Consider the following 21,349-nt stretch of genomic DNA (forward strand, 5'->3'; position numbering starts at 1 on the left):
ATAATAAACTGCATTTTAGAAGGCCATTTTTGAAGCAACTTTCCTAACTTCAGTCGCTAAAATGTCACCAACAAGTAGGTACGGTAAGCTTCCTACTGTAATTACTTAGCACAAAACGAATGCCCCTATACACAGTGACCCAAGTTGGTATCAGGTTCATTGAAGAGCGGCGGATACCCAGTGACCCAAGTTGCTGTGAAAGAGGCATGGCATTTCATCTCCTTTCAAAAAATAGGTTATCTTCTGCTGAAGATTCTGATCTTCGACTCGCTCTGAAGGCATTATGAAAAGTTACAGTTTTGCTGCTGCACAAGTGGTAGTGATGACAGTGTAAAATTCATGATGTAGATGTTTGAGCTTAGCAAAACCTGTACTCAACACCATTGCTCGTTTCTTACACAAGCCCAGTGCTGAAAAAGTGTGCTTCAAGTGGTACTTCACTTTTTTTCATTTAAGGGCTTGCACTAGCAAGTGATTGCAGATTATTTTTGGAAATAATATTATGGCAATGTTTGGGTGGCAATATGGTTTTTGTAGTTGATCCACCGGATAATCAGCCAATTCATACAAGCTCTAAAGTTGAATTAGTGGAAGTTGATTGAACTTAGAATGCCCCTTGTAATTGTGTTGAGTTTTGCCATGGGTGCAGCAGCAAACACATCCGTCTAGATGAGTGAGGACTGTCAAGTAACTCAAAAAGTATCCATAAAATTCCCTAAAGTAAGCCAGAGGGTAAAAAAAAAAATAACCAAGGAAGTAGCCAAGCCATGAAAAGGGGTCACTGAAGGAGCCTGCACATTATGACTTTATCTTACTTTTTAACATCGCATATTACAGAAATGTGAAGAAAAGCTTACTACATGCTGCTGTTATGGTGCAAAACATGACTGCAAAATGCAATTATTACTTGAATATTATATAGTACTTGTAGGTATTTGATATTGAATCTTAACAGTCAAGCAGAAGAGGAGCCCAACTTTTTCTAGCTTACAAGCACCGGAAGTATAATAAGCAATTTGGTGTTAGGTAGTCAAACCTAACAACCCTGCCTTTGCAGCCAAGTACTATATGTAAGCTTCACCTTAAAGCCATACAAAATTTTTGCAACTAAATGTTCATTTTCACTTCATTGTCCATGTACATGTTTAATTAGATTGTATTGTCTGTAAGGATTGCTTAGTCACAGTGGTAAATGCAAACGGAGGGTAGTGCACTGGAAACATCAGATGGGGCAAGTGTTCAAGCTGTGGTTATTTTGTGTTTCTCTTGCACGAATACAATAACAGTCGTTCAAACATGCTAGCATTATGTAATCTGTCTCCCTTTTTTCTTTTTGTCATTAGATAATACAGCCCTTTATTGTTTGCAATATAACTTAAAAGGGCTGTATATTATGTTTAAAAAATTAGTATTGCCTGATTAATGTTTGTTTTTCTTTTTTCTAGACTCCCTGCTCAAGTTACGTGGGTTGCCATGACTCCTGAAAAGTTGAAAAATGTAAGTGCCTTTTCTTCTGTACTGTGTTCTGTCAGCTAGCAACTGTTGCAGTGCCGACTTGTTAGTGTGACATCGTAACACATTAATAGCATAGCACAAACAAGGACGCAGGTACAAAAAGACAAACACCGTGCTATCTTCCAACTATGCACCTTTTTTTAGAAACGAGTTGAATTTATGCAGTACACCTCCACTAATTCGACTCAGGTTAATTAAGATTTTTCAGTTAATAGAGAGTTTTAGAATAGGGGCCCCAAAAGTTTGGGGCCCCAAAGAGCTTTGCGGGTGTTAGCGTTGGGGCATGCAAGAGTGAAGAGTTTTAGAATAGGGCTTTGGGTTTGCGAATAGCGTCTTGCGCTTGCAGCGCCACTACGGTGTCAAAGAAAAACTATTATAAATATTAAAATAAACTATACCATTTTATGATAGGAAGAGTAATTTTGACTTTCGTGGTTTTACGTTTAATTACAATTGAGAGGTTATTCTATTAGCAGCAAGCGATTTGTTGCGCCTAATTTTGAGTAACCAACTTGACGTGCCTTCACCAGCCAAGCTAATCCATGTTTGGCCTATGAGTGATGAAATCGACAATCGAATTCGGAATCAGCGGCGTCTAATGAATCAATCTTCATTACACACGTTAGTTGAGAGAAAGCGATAACCGCAGTCACTTCTCCTAGCTTACAAACTTCACGCGTTACCAAGAATCAAGCCGAGTTTGGTACTCGGAGAGCCGTCGCTTCGATGGGTGCCGCCATGTTTGTTGACGCAAAGCTTTTGGGGCTGCTTTTGGGGCTCCCGCTAAATCGGTGAAATAGCGTGCCCAACGCAAAACCCAAACGCAGTTAGCGTCTCGCGCATGCACAGTGGCGTCGATGCTATTTCTTTGGGGCCCCAAAACGTTTGGGGCCCCTATTCTAAAACTCCCTATTTTGGTGCCGGCTGAAGGTCCCAGATGGTGCATTGCTATGGGCCCAAACTTTCGTTATTTCGATTCTAAAATTGGCCTTCACTTGACCAGTCACAGGCACGTGCCTGACCCCTATGGTGACCCCACTAGTTACCCCTTTAGTGGCAGCATCTGTCTCGGCGGAGCTTAGGGAACAGGGAATGTGTTGACCATACGTCAAAATCTATTGGTGAAAATGCCCATTTTCGGCCTGCCCTTGGAAGATTTTCAAGCACTAACCATAGCTCACAATGTCTGATTACAGTATTCACCCAGTTCTGAAGTGAGTCCTTTTTTTTTTTTTCTGAGAAAATTGGGCTGTAAGTTGCCTGCGTGGTGCAATCAAACATGATACTAAAACCACCTTCGCGGCGTTCGTATGTTTTTGCTGCATAATACGCATCTATTGCGACGAAGCTTACTTTAAAAATTGCGCAGTGAAGCTAAGTTTAAAAAACTGGTCGCCATTGTGCAACACATATGAGCCCCTTGCCCATATCTCATGCTAAAAAAATCGGGTGCGCTTTAGATTTCTACTTTGTTTAGAAGCTTTAGTGTCATTTCTACGTTAGTTTTTTACTTTGGTCTCGTAGAAAGTGTGCATGTGCTTATGATTCGGAGGCATGTTAGTACTGGAAAAATACTGACTGACAAATGAATCAGCGGTGTGTTTTAGTGTTTTCAGCATCTTGTTTAATTCAACCCGATGGATAATTTGATATGTTTCGTCGGTCCCGTCAGGGTTGAATTAACGTAAGTTTACTGTACCATCAGTGAGAGTTATCACAATTACTTGTGCAGACCTATGAAAACATGCAGAATAAAATGCTGTTAAAATGAAGCTTTATCTCAGGAGCTCTAACCAGAGTACCGTATGTACTCGTGTATAAGCCGCGCTTTTTTTCATCAAATTTTGCTCAGGTGCGGGTTATACATGTACACTGTAGTGCCATTGCTACTACTGTGTCGGATAATTCAAAAACTGGTGACAGATATGAACATTTTATTTCACTATTCATCGTCGCTTTCGCGCTAATCACTGTCGGACGAAGTCACCTCATTGGTGTGCTTCCAGAGCTGATCGTCCTCTGTGCTGTCCATGCTGTTTGATAGCCCCGTCACTCTAAAGCTCTTTGCGAGGGTATTCACTGACAATGAATGCCATGCGTCCAGAATCCAAACGCACACTTGAAGAGATGCTCGCTTCAGTCGCTCTATCGGAGTTGTTTCGTGGTTGCCCGCGCCCATCCACTTAGGAGTAGCACCTCCGAAAGCAGCGGAAATGTTGTGTCGCGCGCCGATGATGATAATGATGTGCGGCGAGTGCAAAAAAATAACTGGCGCCATCTAGTAGCACTTTGTGGGACTAGGCAGATTTTTGGTGCATTCTAGTTTTTTTTTTTTTTCAATTTTTGCGTCTGAATGGGGGGGGGGGGGGGTGCGGGCTATACAGGGGGGCGGCTTATACACGAGTATATACAGTATACAAGGGAACAGAAAAATAATGTCGCTTGGCATCCACTGCACTGAATTTAATGAGGTTTGTTGAATGTGAACCTAAAAAAGTCCTGAACCACCCCTCGAGCTTCGTGAAAAAACAGTCTGGGGATAGCATATGGTGCTGTAACATCTCAGCCAAATTTCACAGTCGTGTGTAGCGCGAGGAGCTCACAAGTGAAGCACGAAGTCACTTTTCTCTCAAACGCTCTCTTTGAAACGAGGCCTTCTCCTCACCCGCTGCAAAGCTGCCAGCGGCGTGCATGTGTTGTCATATGCAAGATTACCATAGACGGCTGCTATTGGTCGATAACTGACATCAATCAAGAAGGGTGTTTGGGTCACTGCGCTTCTTCCTACTGTTACTGTGTTTATTTATTGGTGCAGTTTACTAAACAGGCTGAAGTAAGCGAAAATTTGCTTTTCTAATTTCGATACGAATTACATACTTCCGGCAGAAGCTGACTATCGTCTATTCACGCTCGGCTGCGGCTGCCCGCGTAGGAATTAAACTTTGGCCACACTGCTTATCAATGGCGTATCCATTGAGTCTAATATTGGTTAGTTTTGAACACTCGAATAGCCTTAAACAACACAAAACTTAACTCTTTCATTACCGCTAGAAATGTGCTCATTTTTGGTGCGATTACGTTTCAACATTTTATTTCATGACATAGTAGTCACAACGAATACTGCGATACATAAGGTTATAGCCTGATCACTGGTGTTTTGAATGGATGTATAGCAGTAATAATTGCTCAGACAATTTTTGACCATTCTTATGTGAAACTTCAAAGAAGCACCTCAAGGAACACAAATGAAAGTAATAATCTGCTATTTTTAGTATAAGTAGTGAGAGGACGAGGAAACAACTTTATTCTGTCAGTTTGACTTAGTGGGGGTGGCTACCAGGCGATGCCTTACAGCCACCGCCTCTGCTCTTTTGATGGCTGTTGTGCCATACTACGTGCCCATCATCGAGGCAACAGGAGCTGCCATACTACGTGCCTATCATCGAGGCGGCGGGAACTCCCATTTATCCACGACGAATCGATTCGACCCGGGTGACTTCAAACTGCTCCGGCCATCTTCGCGACGCGTCAAGAATGCGACGCGGGTGACGTCAGCACCCGCCCGCCTGGTTCCTGTCGACGAGGAATCGCCAAGGGGATTGAAAGAAGAACCGGCCTATTGTTAGCTCAGAGAGAGTCGCCACCAGGCGCCCAGTCGGTCTGATGTGCTCTTACAGCTACATGTACGCTATTATCCACTATCTGTAAATATTGTATAAAGCTTTTCGTTTCTTCTTCGTCTGCTGAAAGAGTCCGCCTCTCGTCCTCCACCCTAAAGTCACAACAGTAGATGGCAAGCTGTGGGATTCGAAGCCAGATAACGCCCGCTACACCGCTCTACGGCAGCCACGAGATTGACCGGCGTCAGCTACTTTGGAGGGGTGAGTGCCCGACGCTTGCCTTTCACATCGCCAGATCTCTGTCACACACGTAAATGCTAAGGACATGTGCTCAAGTATTTTGAAAGGGTTGTAGTGGTTTTGTCTTAGTTCGCTTCAAAGCCTTGCATAAATTTCCGGCTTCGGAAGCAAAGCTAATTTAGAGGCAAAACCGGAGACGAGCCATCAGATCACGATGGAGAAGCTCAGGATACAGGACCTTCTTGATGTTTGCCAGGAGATGGGCATTTCAGTTGCCGCGGCAAGGCGAAAGAAAGCCATTCTTGACGTTATGAGGGCATAAGAGGTAACTGAGGAGGAAGTCGAAGAGGTTTGGGAAAAAATTCTTGAGAAGAGAAGCGAGAAAAAAATTCGTGACGAGGCAGAAGAGAAAAAAGGTGCGAGGAGGTAGAGGAGAAGAAAAGGAGCGAAGAACGAGATCATGCTCTTAAAATGAGAGAACTGGAAATAGAGCAAAGTCGAATCAGCTCGGCACGTTCAAGTCCCTTTTCCGGTGGAGACGATACGCCCAAACTGAGAATACAGGACCTGATGCTACTGTACAGGATAGGCGGTGATATTGCACTTTTTCTCGTGAATTTCAAACGTACGTGTGAAAAGATAGGGCTGGACGAAAGCCTTTGATCTCAAAAACTTCTTTCAATTGTCCCAGGAGAGGCCGCGAAAGTTCTCGCACGCTTGTCTAAAGAAGACTACAAGAACTATAGGAAGGTAAAAGCCGCGCTTCTTCGCAAATACCGCATTTCTGCCGAGGCATTTCAACAGCGGTTTAGACAGGCAAAAAGGGGCGGCAAGTCGCACACTGAGTTCACATACGAGTTAAAATCTAACTTAAAACAGTGGCTCAAAAGTGCAGAAGTGTATGGAAACCACGACAAGGTGCTTGAATGCATAGCACTGGAGCAGTTTTAGCGAGTTCTTCCAGAAGAAGTTAGACTCTGGCTGCAGGTCAGGCTCCCAGAGGTAGTCCTAGAGAAGGCAGCGTAGCTCGTGGAGGAATATTACACGTGCCGAAACTTCCAAGGAAAACCTATACAGGAAGATAGGCCAGGAAAAAAAGGACTATTCTTTAAAGTGATTTTCTTCTCGCAACCCACTGTTGCCGAATAAGAAATCATCTACGAGCGACGAGTTCAGCCAAGGAGTATCGACTAAGGCTGAGGTGGCGAGGGAAGGGCTAGCAGAGACGGCACAGTCGGCTGCAGGCCGCTAAAGCAGACGTAGAGCGCACGTTCGAGGCCTGGAGACCAATTACCTGCTTCCATTGTGGAAAGGAAGGCCATATTTCCTCAAATTGCAAGGGGCAAATTGCGTTCGCCAGCATTTGCCAGTTAGACGAAAATCTTAGGCTGCTCGAGCCATATATGCAGAATGTCGTGGTAAACGGGAAAATGTGCAGGGCACATTGCGATTCAGCCACCACCATGGATCTTACTCATCCGTCCTATGTTTCTCCCTGGGACTGCACAGGAGAATGCGCCTGGATCAGACAAGTCGTAGAAGAGCAGAGTGCATGCTTGCCAGGGTAACCCTCGAGGGCGTTTTTGGAAGGTTGCAAACGGAGGCAGCCGTGAGTCCAAGCTTACCCGAACACTTTCCATATCTTTTTTCGAACAAATCGGAGCAGCTTTTAAAAAAGGAGGGCCGTTCGTTTTCTACCAGTCTTGCTTGCATGGCATTAACACGATCGCGGTCACGTGCCCTCTTAAAGAAACTTGAAAGCTCATCTTCAAACGCGGAAACTGTCAATGTAACATCCTCACAGCAGTAGCCTAGGCCGGGAGATATGGCTGATGAAAAGCAGAGGACTCAGACTTGTGACAGATCAATTACCGGATCAGTGACAGTGGGTGAGGAGCCATTCGACACTCGGGAAAACAGGGCGCCTAGGGCTGAAGTGGAAGGTTCACTACTTAGTCCCGCATCCTTTTGCTGGGAGCAGCTTAGTAGGGTTGACCGTGAGGCGCGTATTGCGGCAAAGAAAAGTGACCCTTCGCTAACTGTTCTGCAGGCTAATGTGAATGAAGGAGTGACCCGAAACATCTCGTTCTACGCTAGGTCAGGTCTCAAGTACTGGAAATATTAGGATTCCAAGGGTTGAACATACAACCAACTACTCATGCCAGAAAAGTACCGACCACAGCTTTTAAAGTTAGCACATGGGAATGCTTTGGCGGGTCACCTCGGTATCAAGAAGACAAAGGCTAGGCTAGCGCCAGATTTCTATTGGCCAGGATGCTGGAAAGAGGTTGAAACACTTGTTCGGTCATGCGACGCATGTCAGCGAGTTGGTAAATCCAATGACAAGTGGATTCATTGGTGCCCATTATTACAGAACCATTCTAGAAGCTTGTAATAGATGTGGTAGGACCCCTCCCAGAATCCCGTTCAGGTTGCCGATATATTTTGACCATACTGTGCGTGGGAATAAAATTTACCGAGGCAATCCCACTTAAAGAACTGAACTCCCTGTGCATTGTTGATGCACTATTGTCCACATTCGCCCGTGTTGGCTTCCCGGCAGAGATTCAAAGTGACAACGGGAGCGTGTTTACTAGCTACTTGACAACAACGTTCTTTGAATGCTGTGGAATAAAGATAGGTCATAGCTCTATTTATCATCCCCAGTCGAATCCTGTTGAGCGGATGCATTTTGTGCTTAAGTGGGTATTGAGAGCACTTTGTTTTGAGCGTGACGAAGACTGGGAGGCTTGCAGAGGCAGCACTCTTCGCAATAAGGTCCGTGCCACACGAGAGCACTGGGTTTAGCCCCGCAGAGGTAGTTTACGGGCGTAACCAAAGGTCACCGTTGAGCCTGCTGAAAGATGCTTGGGAGGGTTATCAAGGGGACCCACGTGTGGTAAACTATGTGTTAGACCTGCTGGAAAGGCTGTGAAAAACCAAGGAGCTCGTTGAGGAAAATATGAAAGCTGCACAGAGCTCAGGAAAGACTTATTACGATAAGTCATCACGACAACGCACGTTACACGTTGGCGTCGAGGTAATGTTGCTAAGATAGTGCAGCGCTTCCTCTATTTTTTCAATGCCAGCCAGATGCGGCCGATCCAACGGTTCACCACCCTCTCCAATTACCCTTTCCTACTTTCTCCCGTCGGCTAGCACTCGCGCCTGCTTTACTGTCGTGGGGGAAAATACCCTCTGGGTGGCGCCTCACAACGGAAGTAGGAGGAAATAATCCTGACAGACGCGTGAAACGTCTACTGCATCTCCTCCGGAACGGCAGCGGCATGCGCTCAGTGGCTCAGTCGCACACGTGACGCAAGCTGTCGTACCCTCTGGGTAGTGTCACATCGCGGCAACTCACTGAACTAAGACGGACCAGCGGCTCCCATTGCGGAGCGGGCGATTGCACTGGCATTGAATAAATAGAGGAGGCGCTGGACAGTGCAAGAACAAAATGGATGTTCAATGGGAAGGGCCTGCTTAAGTGGTGTCGATGCGTTCCGACACGAACTACGAGGTAAAACTCGGCAGAAAGCAAAACAAGATTTATCATAGCAACCTAATGAAATCGTACTTTCATCGTCAGGTAGTGGTAAACTTAACCTTAAATGCGCCGGAAGAGAAACAGAGTGATTTCATGTGTTTTCCCCAGGGAAGCCAACGAGACGACTTGAGGGCAATTGTTCGGGACTTCGAACCAGTATTTTCCGACCGACAAGGGGAAACAACTCTCATCAAGCACGATATTTAGTTGTCGAGCAAACAGCAAGCCGTACCGCGTCTCGCCACGGCAAAAGGAAATCATGGAAGCCGAGATCCGCCGCATGTCCGAACTGGGTCTCATTGTGCCCGGAGAAAGTGATTACACTTCCCCACTTATCCTGGTTGAAGTTCCAGGTAAAGAACCAAGACCTTGCGTGGATTATCGCCAGTTAAATTCGGTAACCCTAGACCAGGCGTATCCAATACCTAACATCGAAGAAAGAGTCGAGACGGTGGCTAATTCCATGTATATCTCCACTTTAGATTTAGTGTGAGGGTATTGGCAAGTCCCACTGACCGAACGTGCGTCTCGGTATGCAGCATTCATCTCGTCATTAGGAACATTCCGTCCTGTGATGCTGAGCTTTGGCCTAAAGAATGCTCCCTATTGCTTTAAGAGCCTAATGGATCGAGTGTTGCACGGGTTGGGAGATTTTGCCCTTCCTTACTTGGACGACGTGGCGATTTTCTCCAACACCTGGGAGGAGCATGTTAATCATTTGTGCACAGTCCTAGGTCGATTGCGCAATGCGGGTCTCACTGTCAAAGCGCGAAAGTGCTCTTTGGGGTGTGCTAGTGTGAGCTTCCTGGGTCATGTCGTGGGGCGCGGCCAGCGTAGACCCTCCGAGCTAAAAGTTGCTGCCGAGCGAGTCGCAGAGCCAGCGCCACTGCGACTCGCTCTGCGATGGACGCCGTCGAGTGTTGGATAGACGCTGCAGACATATCATTGCCCTTTGACCTGGTTACCCACCATGTCACCAAGAAATGGCCGTCTACTCAGATGGAGCTTGTCACTGCAGCACCATAATTTCTCTGTACGCTACAAGAAGGGGAAGCTGCATACAAATGCTGACGGGCTTAGCAGAGCCTTTTAGGCTGCAGCCTATGCTTATCCCAGAGCTTATCTTAGAAGTTAAAAGCTTTAATGCTACGTTTTCATGTATGCTGTTGTCTATTCAGTTATTTTACCGCATTGAAGTTGATTGATAATCCCTTACGACACACTATCGTGTGAAGGGTATCGTAATGTCAGGAGCGAGACAGGGCAAAAGATAAACTTTCTTCGATCGCCTCAGCTTTGTCTAGGCTGCCTGAATGACTCTTGGGAATTGCTTTGCAATCTATTCTTTAGCTGTTTGTTCTCTTTGAATGTGTCTTCTTCGAGATCACTATTTGTAGAGGTTTGTATCCCGGGCTCTTTATCGGGTGCGTGTTTTGTGTTTAGTACAATAACTTTAATGGTGCTGTTGAGAGCACAGAGGGGGTTAGAGCGTTTGTTTTCATAGAGTTTGGTCTGGCGTTGTGGAGAGCATTGGAGGGTGCTCACTTTTGCCGAAATGGTTGGCGTTGATTTTCGGTCATTTAGTGAGCTTTCTCAGATCCAAGCAAAGGAAAGACCAGCGGATGAAAGGGTGGCAAAGCCATTCCCTTAACCCCATCAAGGACGTCACTCAATCAGCACATCGCATACGTCGAGCCGCGTCGAACAGCTCGACTTCTGGATGTATTATCTGGCAGCGGGGGTGCTATTGTGCCATACTACGTGCCCATCATCGAGGCGACGGGAGCTGCCATAATACGTGCCTATCATCGAGGCGACGGGAACTCCCATTTATCCGTGACGAATCGATTCGACGTGGGTGACTTCAAGCAGCCCCGGCCATCTTCGCGACGAGTCAAGAATACGACGCGGGTGACGTCAGCCCCCGCCCGTCTGCTTCCAAGGGGATTTAAGGAAGAACTGGCCCATTGTTAGCTCAGAGAGAGTCGCCACCAGTCACCCAATATTGTATAAAGCTTTTAGTTTCTTCTTCGTCTGCTGAAAGAGTCCGTCTCTCGTCCTCCACCCCAAAGTCACAACATGGCCCAAAGTTGAACCTCCAGGCTCGGGTCCCAGAGTATCGCTTCCCACGCTTCTGGCGAGGAAGCGGCCACGAGATCTGGTGGGGCGGGGGATCTTCCCTGCAGTCCCAGAGAATATTATTTAAAGAGGCTATGGACCCACATAATGAGCAGTGTGGGTCTATCAAGTCAGGGTAAAAGTGTGTGTATATTTGTGGGTTGGGAAAGGAGCGCGTTTGGAGTTGGCGCCTGGTGACTTCTTGTCCTATGGTGAGCTTGGGATGAGGTGGCGGTTTTGTCCATCTTGCGAGGCGGTAGTGTTGTGCAATATCATGGTATGTGGTCAGTGGCTTGCTGACCAGGTCCACCAGGTCAGAGATGGGACCCACTGCTCGGCTGACGAATCCTCGAGCACATTGGTGGGCCGCCTCGTTCCCCGGGTTCTCTGCGTGAGCCGGGACCCATTTCAGTTCGGGTGGGTTCTTCTTCACTAACTTGTTGTTTGGGGGAGACTAAGAGGTGCAGTATTAGCAGCATGGCTGGGGCCACGATTCCACGTGCAAAGTGGGATATGGTGGTTTTTGAGTCGCTGATTATGGTGGTAAATCCGGCCACTGCAGCGAGGGCAATGGCTGCTTCTTCTGCCTTCGCCGAATTGAGGGCACGGACAGAACAGGCCGTCGTTATTGGGGCTGCTCGCGGCGCAGATTGGCTGTTGTCGTTGTTATTGTTATTGATCTTGGGAAGGGTAATTGCGCTGATTGCGTACGTGTTATTTGGCAAGGAATATTGAGCAGCGTCGAAGTATGCTGTTTTGGAGTTGGACCCGTTGGTTTTGTGCAGGGCTTGAGCTCTTGCTTTTTGTCTGCCATCGTGATGACCTGCCAGCATGTACTTTGGCAGTGACGTGATGATGAATCTCTTTCTGATGTCGGGGGGAACGGTGGCAGGATCGTTGTGCGTTGGGGATACTCTGTGCCTGGTTTCGTCGAGGATCCAACGGCCGTCTTGCTTCCCTGCGGTCAATGAATGTGCGCTGTGCGGTGTGTTTGTAGAAATTCTTCCAGGGTATTGTGTAACCCCATGCTTGGGAGGTGCTTGGTAGGGGTGGTACGGATGAGCCCCAGCGCTGCCTTGTGCACTTTGCGAATGAGGTGGTCCAGTTGTGCTTTTTCGGTTTCGAGAAGTTGTAGATAGGGAAGGGTGAGGTGAGCCTTGAGATGACAAATGCGTGGATGATTTGGAGTAGCTTGTTCTCCTTCATGCCTTGCTTGCGTCCCCTCACTCGGGTGAATATATGGACCGACTGATTCACCGCTATGGTGAGACGATCAATCGTGATGTTGTTGTGATTCTTTTGTACGAAAAGGCCCAGGACCCTCATGTGATCCATGTGGGGTATTGCCGTGTCATTGACCTACACGTTAATGTTGGGTAGTGGGGTCTTTTTTTCTGCGCTGGTCTGGGTGTCGGCGTATTAGTATCTCCCATTTGCTCTTTGAGCACTCTAAACCTGCATCAGTCACGTACTGTACAACTGTGTTGGCTGCCTTCTGCAGGATCTTTCGACTTGTCCGTCGGATCCCGTGGTCGTCCAGAGCGTAATGTCGTCGGCGTCGAGAGTGTGTCGCAGGCCGGGTATCATGTCGAGTTTGGATGGCAGCGACTTCATTATGAGGTTAAATAGGAAAGGTGATAGAACGGCTCCTTGGGGAGTGCCGCTACCTCCAAGATTGATCGGTTCGGAGAGTAGATTGCCCACCGAGAGTTTGACCGTACGGTTAGATAGAAAAGCACATATGTAATTGTATGTGCGTTCTCCTGGTTGCAACTTGGCCAAGCTGTTTACTATGGCAGTGTGCTTCACGTTATCAAAGGCTTTGTGAAGGTCTAGGCTGAGTAAGGCTTTGGTGCTTGTACCACTCTCTGGTTTTAGGAGATCGTGGTGCATTTGGATGAGGGCATCCTTGGTGGATAGATGAGCTCGAAAGCCTAGCATAGTGGGGGGAAGTAGGTTGTGCTCTTCTGTGAAGTTTTGTAGACGGCAGAGCAGGACGTGTTCCATTAGCTTGCCCAAACAATAGGTCAGGGATATGGGTCGAAGATTTCTGAGGTCGAGTTTCTTGCCAGGTTTCCATATAAAGGTGACTCTGGCGTGTTTCCATTCCGGGGAAATCCATTCCGGGGGTTTCCATTCCAGGGGTTTCCAGCATTCGTTCATGTACTTGATGATGGTCCCTACCGACTTTGGATCTAGGTTGTGCAGCGTCTTGTTGGTCACACCATTGGGGCTGGCCGCTGATGTTGTACGCAGCTTGTGGAGCGCGGTGCAGACCTCTGCCTCTGAGATGTCGGCGTCCAATTGTTGTTTGGGGGTTTCCAGTGTATTGTGGCATTAGTGCTGCTGCTCTTTTGATTCTGGTGAGAGGTATTTATGTACCGGTTGGCGAGCTCCTTCAGCAGCTCTTCGTTGGTACCCATATATTAGTGGATTATATACTTGAGGAAAAAAAAAATCTGAAATATACAAAATATGCACCTGGTTCCTAGTTTCGAACTTTTGTAACTCAGATCGACTTCCTTTTAACGACGGTATTTTCGTGTCAGATATGACTTCCTTATAACGAAGTTGAACTGTATGCTCATTTTTTATAATTGATTTCTGGACATTGTGATGCACAGAAAATAAGGTGGTTGATTATATGTTCAATACTACGTCATTTTTCTTCACGATTTGTCGCTTGTCACCCCTTGCATGTGTTCTATGTCAGACTGATAATGTTTTAAAAGAATTTTTGTATACATTCACATTTTTTTAATGCTTGCTTTAATGCTTATGTTTTAAATTACAATCTACCATTTATGAAGGAAGAAAACCTTATAGTTTGGTTGTGACCGTCGAGATTTTCCTTTTACAAATACCTAAGTCAGCGTGCTTATACGTCTAAGGCTATTTTGTATGGTTGGCACATATTTCGAACAGATGACTATAAAACGGCGCTACATTTGGGTGGATGACAACTTTCCCTTTCATGAACCTTTGTCCACCTTGTAGGGTGCCGCAGAACTGATTTGCCGTCAAAGCAAACACAGGAAACAGGGAGCAGAGAGATGGACGTGTCAAGGCACTGCACCACGTGCCACACTCTCTACATCTAGCGACGTCACTCTCTGCTAAAATTGCTGCCTTTATGCATAAGCATGTTGTGGCTGTATAACATTAAATTTCATTAATTGACATTCATGTAAAAACATCAATTGCCTTCTCCCACACTCCAGATAGTCCATTTCTGCCTCCTTTTGACATAACTTGCGCATGCGCCATGCGGACAAGTCGATAGCGCCGGGCAACGTGTCACCACGAGTCTAGATAAAGTGGGCTACGCTGTTATATTTTTTTAATTTGTAGGAACTGGAACTAAACCAAAAAAGAAATTGGAGCACGTTGATCCCAAACCGAACTGTCTTTTTTTTTTTTTTTGGTTTGGCACCCTGGTTTGATTATCAGTAAATGCTGGTGAGTGGGAGCCTGAATGAGTATGTGCGAGGGTGAGCAGAAGAGTGTGCAAGTGAGTGCATGGCAGTGCAGGTTTGTAGACGCAAGTGTGAACATGACTTTGTAGCAAGGACTGATCTTGCTTTGTATCAGTGATCCTTTTAGCTAGCAGGTTATTTGCATGAATTATAAGCCTGTGAGTTCGAATCAAATGAGTAAGTGAGTGATCCTATGAGATTTAATACAGTCTGATCCCATGGTTCCATTAGTATGATTGTACAGTTAAACCTGGATATAACGAAATTTACAAATTCCCGAAAAACTTCGTTATAAAGAGGATTTCGTTATATGCAGGTTCGGCACGAAAATTTGAAAAAGAAACACTTACCATATTTACTTGATTCTAACGCGCCCTCAATTGTAACGCGCAACCGTTTTCCATGACCAAAAGAGAGGAAAAAAAATCCTTTACAGTACCGCGCACCTCATGCTTTCATACAGAAATACAACTATCGCTCCAGATTTACTCCCAATACACTAAAGTTGCGATGAACAAAAAGTCCCAGTTTCGCCCGAAAGGCGAAGCATCGATTGCGACAGCAAATTAGCAGATAGCTATACGAAGTAAGGATAGTAGTTTTATCGGCCGTATACAAACTACGGGAGCTAGGCTCATCAACTGGAAAAGGAGAGTGCCGGCTTGGCGGGCTAGGCCAGCTGCAGCAAACGGCAGGATCAGGTTTGAATGAAGGGAGGGGGAAAGGTCACACCTGCGGCGGCAAGATGGCCGTGTCGAGGGATGCAGGCCTGCCTCGCGCATGCTCGCACACGTGCGCTTGCTCTCGCCTCACAGTTGCCGTGAATTCAAGCGCGCCAAGTGCGACGCTGCCGCTTCGCATTCCGTCGCGGCGGAGAAGGTGCTTCCGGTTGCTGCTCGCGCAAAAATGACAAAATTTGGGGCGAAATCTCTAGGTTGTCACCGGGCAAAATTTGTTATTTCGAGGGGGTCTCTCCTATCACTTCGTTACGTAGAGGTTTCAAATACATGTGCTTCTATGGAGTAATGGCGGGGAATAGAAAAACTTCGTTATATCCAGGAATTCGTTATATAGAGGTTCGTTATAAGCAGGTTTAGCTGTATATCCATAATTACGGGAATCCAAAAGAGCCCGTGGGAGCGCAAGTCTGAGAGTCTTTGGCGAGTCTTGAGCATGGGGAGTGAACCTGGCTTAGACTTATCTTGGTGAGACTTAAGTACGAGCGAGTTCGGCTGAGTAGAATTTATGTGAGTCCGAGTCCGAGTGAGCCTGGCTAAGTAGAATATTGGCGAGTCTGAGTACAAGTGATCCGTAAGAAAAAAATATATTTTGTGAGTGAGACTAAGTGAGCTCTGTTAATCTGGCTGACCTATGCTTTGCACTGCCACAACAGATTTTGTTTGCAAGAGTTTGGTGTAATCTGACATGAGAAATGCACCTACTGCGCTGATTCATCACATAGGTGTTCAAGTGTGCATGCAAACTTCTACAAATAATAAAAAAAATAGAAAAAAATTAAACAGATTCTGAAGTGAACATATATAGTACCATCATGACATTTTTAAACTTGTCCAGCGTGTATTGGCTGCTGTGGCATCCACGAATAGCTCTTTCAACCAATGAATGAATGCGTGTTGTTTAGTGGCGCAAGGGCCAGGTATGGCCAAAGAACGCCATGCCAGTGTTTGTGAGTTTGCAGTGCAGCGATGAATTCTAAGAAGTAGACGAGGCGTGGCTGTAAAGGGGCTTAAAAATAATCGCTGTAAAGTGCGTAAAATAACATGTACTAAGATCATGGCAATGACTAATGAGGTGTACTATGAAAATGAAGAATACATTCAGAAAGGATGATGCAATATTCAAAATATTTAAGATGCAGTAATTGGCAAAAAGCACTACTGCATAAACAGAGCCCTTGAACCACAAGGGCCTGGAGGCATGTGCTATACAGAACTACTATCACAGCAGCTTCCTCTGGAGAGACAATGCACTACGAGTTTATTGGGCTAATAACATAACATTTCAACCAACAATACCTCCCGCCTGGTGAATCGCTGGCTTTGGCAGCCAATGCATTAGTTTCTTTGCGTGCACTGAGCTCAACTCTTGATAACCTTTGATTTTAACAGTATCTTTTCTTGTATGTTTTCATAGGCCTGTGCATGTGCTTGTTATGCTTTTGGCTGATTGTATAAATAAGGGGTTTAACCTTTATGGGGGGGAATTTGGCACAGTTCTAGTTTCTTTGTTGTGTTTGTCAATCATGTAGAGTTGCATCAGCAGTGATTTTGAAGTAAAAATATTTTAAGGTGTTCATGAAATCCCTACTATGGCAGCTTTCAGCAATGGATGTGAAATCGATAATTGGACATCTTTTCTGGTGGGAAAGTAAACTCGTATTACAAGGAAAGGAACCAGAATACTAATGCAAACAGCAGGGCTAAAAAAGTTTATGAAAGAGACATTTTTCGCTCCCACATAGATGTCTTATTCACTGAACAAAGGCTTTAAATAAACAGTAAATTTAGGTTCACGTCAGCAATTTTCTTTAGCATCTTGCTTATGCAGGACAAAGATTACGGTCGTTTCAACTCTGCATCTTTTTTGTTCCCCATGTCGTTAGAGGTTCAAGATAATTACATTAATTTAACGTCCAGACCCCTTCCCTGGTAACAACATAAACCTAGTTCTCATGTATCCGTAAATGTTTCCTTGGAATTCCAAGGTCCATGTAGGTAACACTATCCTGATTAACTAGCAACTAAAGGTGCCGCCTTAAATAAATTTTTTTATTCAACATGCCCGAAATGACCAAAGTGCCTCGAGCGGCCAGTCGCGTGGCAATTTTGCGTGTATTCGTGGGCTTCTTTCACGCTCAGAAAAACACTTTTATGTAGCACGTATTGAGCAACAGAAAGCTCTATCGGGAGTTTTTCATGTTGCTCTACAATTTTTTCATTGACACTTTTCACCTAAATATAATATTTGAAAAGTTGAATAATTAATAAATTAGGGCTAATTATGTAATTAGGAAGAATCCAAAAAATAATCTAGTATCTCCTAGCAACGGCAAACAACATTACCTTGGTTCTGTCCAGCTGCATGGCATTAGTATCTCCTAGCAATGGCAAACAACATTACCTTGGTTCTGTCCAGCTGCATGGCATTTGCATATTTTTAAAGTTCAGCTAAAGTTACATGGGACACGTATAGATAGATAGATCCGAACATGGCTGAATTAGGCGAAGAATGCTATTTGCGTTAAAAACATGTTTTGGAGCCTGTACAGTTCCCTTGGTCACACTGAGTGGCACGCCAAGTTTTAGTGTGGCGAAAGAACCTGTACAGGCCCTGAGACATCCATTTTTTCACCTTCACTTGGTCAATGACTGCAACTGCTTCATTAACTTGAAGTGCAATACACATCACCTCAAAAGTGCCAGAGAGCTCTAAAGTGTACTATGTTAAATAGGCTTGGAAAAATTAAATAAGTCGTACAATGCTGCACTCAATCAAATTTGTTAAAGTGTACAACACAATGCGAAAGTCTGTGGGACCAGAGCCGCAGCAGGTACTTCAGCTAGCAAGTTTTTTTTTTTTTTTCTATTTCAGGAAAACCTTTCAGATGAACCAAGTGTGGGACTGCAGTATTACAATGGTAAGTATAAAATTTTGTTTTGTCAGAACTGTCATTATTTCTGTAAAAGGAGGTGCAACAATTGGCTTGAAAGTGCTGTTAATCCCCTTAAATCATAAAATTTATCTTTGATCACCATGCCTTAGGAACTCATCGACAGGAAATTTGTTTGTGTGATTCATGATTAATATTTGTAAGAGGCTGTTGTTCATGAGGTATCTAAAAATGGCATTTGGACTGAAGTGTTGCATCAGCAAATGGAACTCAATGCCTAGAAATTCTATAAAAGAAGCTTATGCTTGTTAGCACAGGTGTAGAAATTCTCTTCCTAAAGTGCTTCTTCCTCCTCATTTGAAACTAAGGTGCAAATATGTAGCAGCAGTCTGTAAGGACTTTCTTCCAATATCTTGGAAGAAGCTTGTCCTTAAAGATCTTTCACGCTCAAGATCTCCGAACACCCTGTATATTGGCACTGAGAGTTGGTTTACCAGGAACCAACAGTGTCAAATTGTTTCGAGCCACTCATGACTTGTCCGGTGTCGTGTCTATTCAACAATCATGTGGCTGCTGTTGGTGCTGTTTCCTTTCTTCAGCTTCTGAAATGATAAACTTTGTACAAGAACAAAAGCCCTGCATACAGACCTGCAAATAGATGAGTGCATGATATTCAACGATGGTTTCATTAAGACGTACAACACCTAAGATGTTGCAATACAATAGGTGTTACATCGAAAGTTGATGAAATACGCTGAGGGCAGCCAAATTAGTGCTCACACACTTAAAGGGGCCCTGAATTGCTTTTTATTGAAGTCGAGAAATGCAATTGAAGTTATAACAACCTATTTCAAAAATACTTTGTCGCGAAAAGTACTTCAATATGTTCAGCAGAAGCGGAGTTATTGGCAATTAAACATAGCGTTCGCGGTGCTTTCGCTTCTTAAATGATTTTCACTGCGAAGGCTATGGCGGAGCGGTGTGTGCCCACAACAGCCTACCGCATGTATTTTGGAGGCTGCAACATTCTATGCTGTAGTAGGCGAGGATAACTTTGTGTGCATTAAAAAGTTGTTCTTGAGAGCAGTATCCAGTGTGAGAGCCTGCTGTCACAGTATACGAGTTCAGCGCCAAAGGAATCGCTGAAATCGGCAGAGTATCTTTTTAAGTTTACAGAACGACCACTCATGTTACTACACCAATTTACTCTAATTCTAGATTTCTTTTGTATTCTTTTTTAATGCTTTAACATATTGTATTCATATTTACTATCCAATAACTGCTTCACTGCACATACTTTTCATTTCAGTGTTTTGTATTACAGTTAAACCTGCTTATAACGAACCTCCATATAACGAATTCCTGGATATAACGAAGTTTTTCTATTCCCTGCCGTTACTCCATAGAAGCACATGTATTTGAGACCTCTACGTAACGAAGTGGCAGCGGGAGACCCCCTCGATATAACGAATTTTCCCCTCTGACAACCTAGAGATTTCGCCCCAAATTTTATCATTTTTGCGCGAGCAGAAGCCGGAAGCACTTTTTCCGCCGCGACGGAATGTGAAGCGAGCGCACGTGCGTGCGCGAGGCGGGCCTGCATCCCTTGACCCGGCGATCTTGTCGCCGCGGGCGTGACCTTTCCCCCTCCCTTCATTCAAACCTGATCCTGCCGCTTGCTGCAGCTGGCCTAGCCCGCCAAGCCGGCACTCTCTCCTTTTCCAGTTGATGTTGCCGACGCGCTGGTACACACTGTGACACATCATACTCGATGAGTGCGGACACGCGCTGTCAAACGCTGCCGGCGTGTGGAAGCGCCGCTGGAGAAGCGAGCGAAGTGACCTGCGAGCTGTTGTCTATCGCTTCAACGGAAACTGAGCGCCGAGAACACAGAGCACGCACAAAGCTACGATCCGCCGACGCACCTGCACTGCTAGACTCTGCTATGGTGGCTAACCACCATAACTCTGCCCCAACGCAGATCGCTTTCAAGATACGGCCCGCGCGACCGCGCGCCGCCGCGCAGTACGCAGTTGATGCCAGAGTACAGTACAACGCCGCTCCGCTATCCCTCCCCCCTCGCTCCCTCGCCGGTGCCTCGAGCGCAACGGAAGAAGGCGCGCTTCCTCCCTGCTTTTCATGTGCGCGCGAGATTTAGACGCGGTCGTTGGCTCCCCTCGCGCATTTTCACTCGCACATGCAGCATACGGCGCGCAGCGACTGCGTTATCGCCCTTGGACTTTATGCGGAATATCTATGAGCCAAAACCAATTTAGGGGCCACAACGCGTCATAGACACCATCTTTATATAGCAAATACGGATCAAGGGCTATACTTTTGCTGGCGGAAACCGAAAATACGTCATAGTTGTCACCCCCGGCACTTTGGGCGGCCAATGCCATCGTCAAGCCACCAAGCCAAGCGACATGAAAAGTCAAAATGGCCGCTCGGGCCGGCGCGGGGTGGCAGTTCGCAACGTATGATGCGGGAACGGTCCCACAGTTGCGACGCAACAGCGGGGTTACCAATGCATTGGGTTCTATGGGAGCTGTGCCGGGACCAGCCGAGAATGACGTAACAGCCAGGAAAACGCAGCCCCCGGGAACGTAACAGCGGGGTTCTACTGTAACACTATACGACGCTACGACGCCATCGTGACGCTTGCTCTTCGTTTCCGATGCCTCGCGCTTGTGCGAAACGACACGTGTCCATGCATCCGGTACCTGGTGTGGCATTCCAAGGATGAGTGCTTCGACGAAAACGGAAAACGGGTGCGCGTTACAATTGAGGGCGCGTTAGAATCGTGTAAATACGGTAAACGTTTGATGTTATAGTTCAGCGGAAATCCGCTAGGTGGAGATAAGTAATTAAAGGGAAACTGAGACATCCACCCAAATGTAGCAATTTGCTACAATGGAAACCCAACCGGGTTCCTCGAAAGAAAGCCTCGCAGTTGAAGAAAAATTCGTCCTGGTCCGGGACTCGAACCCGGGACCACCGCCTTTCCGGGGCAGCCGCTCTACCATCTGAGCTAACCAGGCGGCTAGCAGATGGCAGGGCGAAGTCGAATTTGTCGACAACTCGAAGCAAAGGCAAGTTGCCTTTGCTTCGAGTTGTCGACAAATTCGACTTCGCCCTGCCATCTGCTAGCCGCCTGGTGAGCTCAGATGGTAGAGCGGCTGCCCCGGAAAGGCGGTGGTCC

The 21,349-nt window shown here is 46.0% G+C and overlaps 1 protein-coding gene across 8 annotated transcripts in view; it reads left to right on the plus strand.

Moving 5' to 3' along the window:
• LOC119436666 (uncharacterized) overlaps nt 1–21,349 on the plus strand; it is a 91,359-nt gene that overhangs the window by 64,911 nt on the left and 5,099 nt on the right. For all 8 annotated transcript variants that reach the window (XM_049659552.1, XM_049659563.1, XM_049659549.1 and 5 more), the window contains exons 6-7: nt 1,446–1,497; nt 18,129–18,174. In XM_049659552.1, coding sequence (XP_049515509.1) covers nt 1,446–1,497; nt 18,129–18,174 — 98 coding nt within the window. The remainder of the gene's footprint in view (nt 1–1,445; nt 1,498–18,128; nt 18,175–21,349) is intronic.

The sequence above is a fragment of the Dermacentor silvarum genome, chromosome 1 (genome assembly GCF_013339745.2).
Source record: "Dermacentor silvarum isolate Dsil-2018 chromosome 1, BIME_Dsil_1.4, whole genome shotgun sequence".
Lineage (NCBI taxonomy): Eukaryota > Metazoa > Arthropoda > Arachnida > Ixodida > Ixodidae > Dermacentor > Dermacentor silvarum.